The sequence below is a fragment of the Scardinius erythrophthalmus genome (genome assembly GCF_964197995.2).
Source record: "Scardinius erythrophthalmus genome assembly, chromosome: 14".
Taxonomy (NCBI): Eukaryota; Metazoa; Chordata; class Actinopteri; order Cypriniformes; family Leuciscidae; genus Scardinius; species Scardinius erythrophthalmus.
Genome location: NC_138234.1, coordinates 27,168,777 through 27,173,361, shown reverse-complemented (window position 1 = coordinate 27,173,361; position 4,585 = coordinate 27,168,777). Strand labels below are relative to the sequence as shown.

The following is a 4,585-nucleotide window of genomic DNA, read 5'->3' as shown; positions in this document are numbered from 1 at the left end:
CATTGGCTACAGCATCTTTCTTTTTTTTCTACCGTAGGCGCGAGTTTAAATGCATTGAAAGGGAGCGCAAGTTGCCGCAGCCGCGAGTAGGCTACAGTGAACGTGCAGGCAGCCAGTCAAGGAGTGATTGATTGGTCGCGGCACTGTGTGCAAAAAAAATACTTCGGCCTAATGTCTGATGTCGGGTTACACAAAGCAACTCATCTACACAATTATTTCGTTTTCTTATTTAATGACCGACAATTTAGTCGTAATAATAGCCTACTAATTGAAATGTCCGATTTACGCAATGTTACAACAGTCTTTTTTTATTTTTTATTTCACAATGACATTTGAGTTCATGATTTTAATGTTGTTTTTTTGTGGCAGACTAAAGACTATGACAGACTGTTGATCTTTGAATAAAAAATATGTTTGGTTCAGGTTTGAAATTCATTATCTTTTATTATAGGCTATATGTAGTCAAAACTACCAAAGTGGCCATTGTTAAAAGAAAAGTGTTTGGAAATATTTTACTCTCTGTTTCGGAACAACATACTGTACCTTAAAAAATCAGAACAGGAACTTGACTTTGGATTTTCTATCAGCTATACTTGCTTTAAAGCCACTAGAAGGCAGCAAAGCTCTGCTAAACAAACAGGACGCTAGCTCATCTATTCAAGTGGTTGTTGATAGTGAAAAAATGTAGCCTACAGGCTATACATATAGGCTATACACTATGACAAATATGAAGCCTGTCTGTTCTGATTTTGATTTTGATTGGAATGTTTCACGCTGTTCTGAAACTCTGAGGATGCTGTTAATGTAGAGATTGTGTTAATAATTAACGACGATGATCACAATTTGATGCTCAAACATAAATATAATTTCAAATACCTATTATTATTATTATTTTTTTTTTTTTGTGTGTGTGTGTGTGTGTGTGTGTGTGTGTGTGTGTGTGTGTGTGTGTGTGTGTGTGTGTGCAACAAATTGCACAAAAAAAGCTGTCAAGAAAAAAAAAGACAAATTAAATGTAGGCTAAAATGTAATTAGGCCTAATAATTTTTTTTAAAGGCATCAAAGCATATCCCATATTAACTTAAAGAGTTACATTTTTAACTTAAAAATTCGCTTTTACATTTAAATTATGTAGAATATTTAAAAGATCTAGTCAGGTGTCCTACTTTGACAATAAATGAAGGCGCAAAATAGCCTAAGGTGGGCGGGTGTGGCTATAGCTAGAGGTGAGGACACACTTGTTGTTTTGTCTTAAACAGGATCCTGTTTGCTGCCATAAGAATCGACTGGAATACTTGGACATTATTGAATATTTCTGTTATTGTGCTGTTGGCTGTCGAAACGGCCGGAGTAAAACGCAGCATCAGGTATTAACGCGTTTCGGAGCTGGTCGCCAGGTGTTGCTGACGTAAACCGCGGACTGATGTAAGCAGATATATTTATTTTCCTCATTTCGAGAGTTTAATTCACATGACAGTTTTTTGCCGTACTTTACAGTGCGCATTATAAGGAAGAAACATGTGGTCTGGTTTAAGTAGCGGGGTTGTCAAGATTACAGCGCTTTGAATTAGGCTAATATGTGAGGGGAATGGGGAATTGTTTATTTTGTTTTGTTGGCGGAAATTGTCGGTCATAATTTTGGTCAAAATTCGATTTTGTTTTATTTATTTATCGGTAAGTCTACATGATTAGGTTCATGTGTAATGTGTAATTTGCTCTTAAAATTTGCTTATTGTACTTGCCTTCTGATAAAATAATAAACCATTTCAGAATCTAGGAAATGAAGACAAAAGGTCAGGGCCAGCAATTAGGGAAGATGTTAAATCAGTCTAAAAAGATAAATGAAGATATTTGATAAAGTATCGACTTTTTGTGTGCTGTATTTGTTCTTACAAATACATTGTTTATTTGTAAAACATCAATACAATTAATATTTAAAAGAACTAGGCGTCACACTTTGACAATAAAGGTTAGTTTATTGCATGAAATTCTTGGAAAATATATGAATATGAACAAGTTTTTATATAAATAAAGAAGAACCTGTATATTGTTGTCAAGATCTTTAGCTACTTAAAACGGTTTAGTATGAGGAAGTCATTTGGAACATATTTTAACACAGAACCAAAGACAAATTACTGTGTGAGAAAATGTCCCACTTTACCTGTATTCACCCCGTTTAGAACGTTTAGATATGAAAGCAAGGCTGTGAGGGATAAACTTACTGCGTTTTGGCTGTATTGAAAAAAGCTGTATAAATCTCCTATATCACTTATAATTTTCCACAGCCCATATTGTCTGGAGTTTTTTGTCTTCTGAAATTTCTTGGAAATATAGTTTTGCAGTGTTTCGTCAGCAGAACAATCCAAAAACACTTTAAATAACAGTACAACCCACTGAAGAGATGTATGTCTGTATTCCTCATAGCCTCACTTTCATTCCTGTTAAAAATCAAAGATGGCTCTGCTGTGAATAAGGTCTATATGTCGTCAAACTCGATACCTTGGGTTTTTAATGAGAGGCATTGGATTTCAGCCATCATCTCAAATGCAGGGGTAAGTTTACTGTTTAACACCTGACAGTCTCATGTCTATCTTCAGATAAAGGTTCGGCAACGTGACAACGGTGTGACCCCTGCAGACCCTCATGACTGTGTGAAAAGGTCAGTTAGTTTCTTAAAATAATCAGATAACATCATGTGGTACTTCCCCAAAACGTAATGGTATCCAAGAATACAATAAAATAATATTTCCAACACATTTAAGGTGCAACATGCAAATCATTTATTTCTTTTTACTTGATGTTTACGCCATTTCCGAGTCATTAAATGTAACTTTTCTTTCATTAAATGCAAAAGTTGTCATTGACCTAGTCTCTTTTTGTGCTCTTTCAGCTGTGCCTCGTTCACAAAGATGTCCTTAAAGAAGGGGTTACTGGTTTGTCTCCTGGTTTCAGGAACATTTTTACTGCTCTCTCTCACTTATATCCCTTTGACAAAAAAGTGGTTGCAAAGGACAGAAGGACCAACCAAGGAACCTTTTCAGGAAGTATTAGGGAATTACTATGTTGCTTACCCCAGAAAATACGAATTCATCATTGACCAGCCAGATATATGTGAACAACAAAAGCCCTACTTGGTGGCAATTGTCCCCGTGCCCCCTGGGGATGTTGATGCACGCAATGGCATCAGGAAGACGTGGGGTAAACAAAAGGTTTTTGGGGACAAAGTGGTGCTGGTTCTGTTTCTTATAGGCGTACACAGTGGAAACGATGAAGAGATGTTGCAGGAGAAACTCCAGAATGAGAGCCAACAATACACAGACCTTCTGCAGAGCAACTTCCAGGATTCCTACAGGAATCTGACCATTAAAACCATGGTGATGCTTGAATGGCTCAGCGAAAAATGTCAACAGGCGTCCTACGCGGTGAAAGTGGACGCCGACGTGCTCCTCAACGTGAACAACCTAATAACTATGCTTGTGGGTCTGAACGCAGTACAACACAACTACATGACCGGGTTAGTGTGGGATGACAGCATTGTAATACGAGACCCATCCAACAGGTTTTTTCTCCCCTACGACGTGTACTCCAGGGACACATTTCCTCCCTATCCTCTGGGCATGTGTTACATCTTTTCTATGGACCTCCCACAAAAGATTCTACTAGGAGCAAGGGAAGTTAAGCCCATATATATCGAGGATGCATATCTTGGAATGTGTTTGGAGCATTTAGGTATCGTCCCTACCAAACCGCCAAACATCGAACTGTTTGTGGTGAAACTACTGCAGTACAATCGCTGTTACTATTCTAGATTAATAGCAATACTTACAGAAAACACAAATCAGATGACTTCGTATTGGACAGATATTAATTCATCCAGCCAACCATGCTGAGTATCCCGAATATTCCTTATATTATGTTTCTGACCACAAGAAAAAAACTTGTTACATTGGCGTACTGGTTCACTTTACATCAGTTTACAAAATGTGTATAAAAAGTGTGTGTGTGTGTGTGTGTGAGAGAGCATTTTATTTGTTTCTTTCAAGTGAAACCATTTGTATCATGAACATATCCTCAGGAACAATTAAACAAGTGTTACATGTTAAAACATATTTTTTAAAATTATTTATAACTTGCTTATTTACTCTGATGATTTACAGTTTTGTTTGAGAACTGACATGAAAACAATATAAAGATTTTACTCTTAATACATCCATTTTGTCACGGTTTGGGTTTTCTTATCATTGTCATGTTTCTGTGTCTTGTCATGTGATTCCCTGTTTGTCATGTGATCCTGCCATGTGTATTGTCATTGGTTAATTGTCTGATCATTGTTCACATTGGATTGTTGTGGTTTGCTATTGGTGGATCTCATGTGAGTGACAGGTTGTCCCGTCCTTCTGCCAGTAAACACATCATCAGAGAATAGATGACGCTGCAAGAGGGAGGGGAAGCTCTTTTATATCAAGAATATGAAAAATTGCACAGATAAATAATTTATTATAAACTGCAATATTCCATAAAAAAAAATAAAAAAATGTGTCATGGTGACTTTAAATATGAAGTGTTTACTATAATATAATAATTT

At 36.6% G+C, this 4,585-nt stretch overlaps 1 protein-coding gene across 4 annotated transcripts; it reads left to right on the top strand.

The window, feature by feature from the left end:
• Nucleotides 1–1,170: 1,170 nt before the first annotated feature.
• Nucleotides 1,171–4,269, top strand: LOC308702318 (beta-1,3-galactosyltransferase 2-like). Of its 4 annotated transcripts, XM_081385079.1 has the most exons (4): nucleotides 1,203–1,425; nucleotides 2,425–2,474; nucleotides 2,598–2,659; nucleotides 2,891–4,208. In XM_081385079.1, exon 4 carries the CDS (start codon nucleotides 2,910–2,912, stop codon nucleotides 3,888–3,890), a length of 981 nt encoding a protein of 326 aa, XP_081241205.1. In that variant the 5' UTR covers nucleotides 1,203–1,425; nucleotides 2,425–2,474; nucleotides 2,598–2,659; nucleotides 2,891–2,909; the 3' UTR covers nucleotides 3,891–4,208. The 4 variants fall into 4 exon arrangements, with proteins under 4 accessions (XP_081241203.1, XP_081241205.1, XP_081241206.1 ...); XM_081385077.1 differs by lacking the exon at nucleotides 2,425–2,474 and having other exon boundaries at nucleotides 1,171–1,425; nucleotides 2,891–4,269; XM_081385080.1 differs by lacking the exon at nucleotides 2,425–2,474 and having other exon boundaries at nucleotides 1,203–1,226.
• Nucleotides 4,270–4,585: the final 316 nt, after the last annotated feature.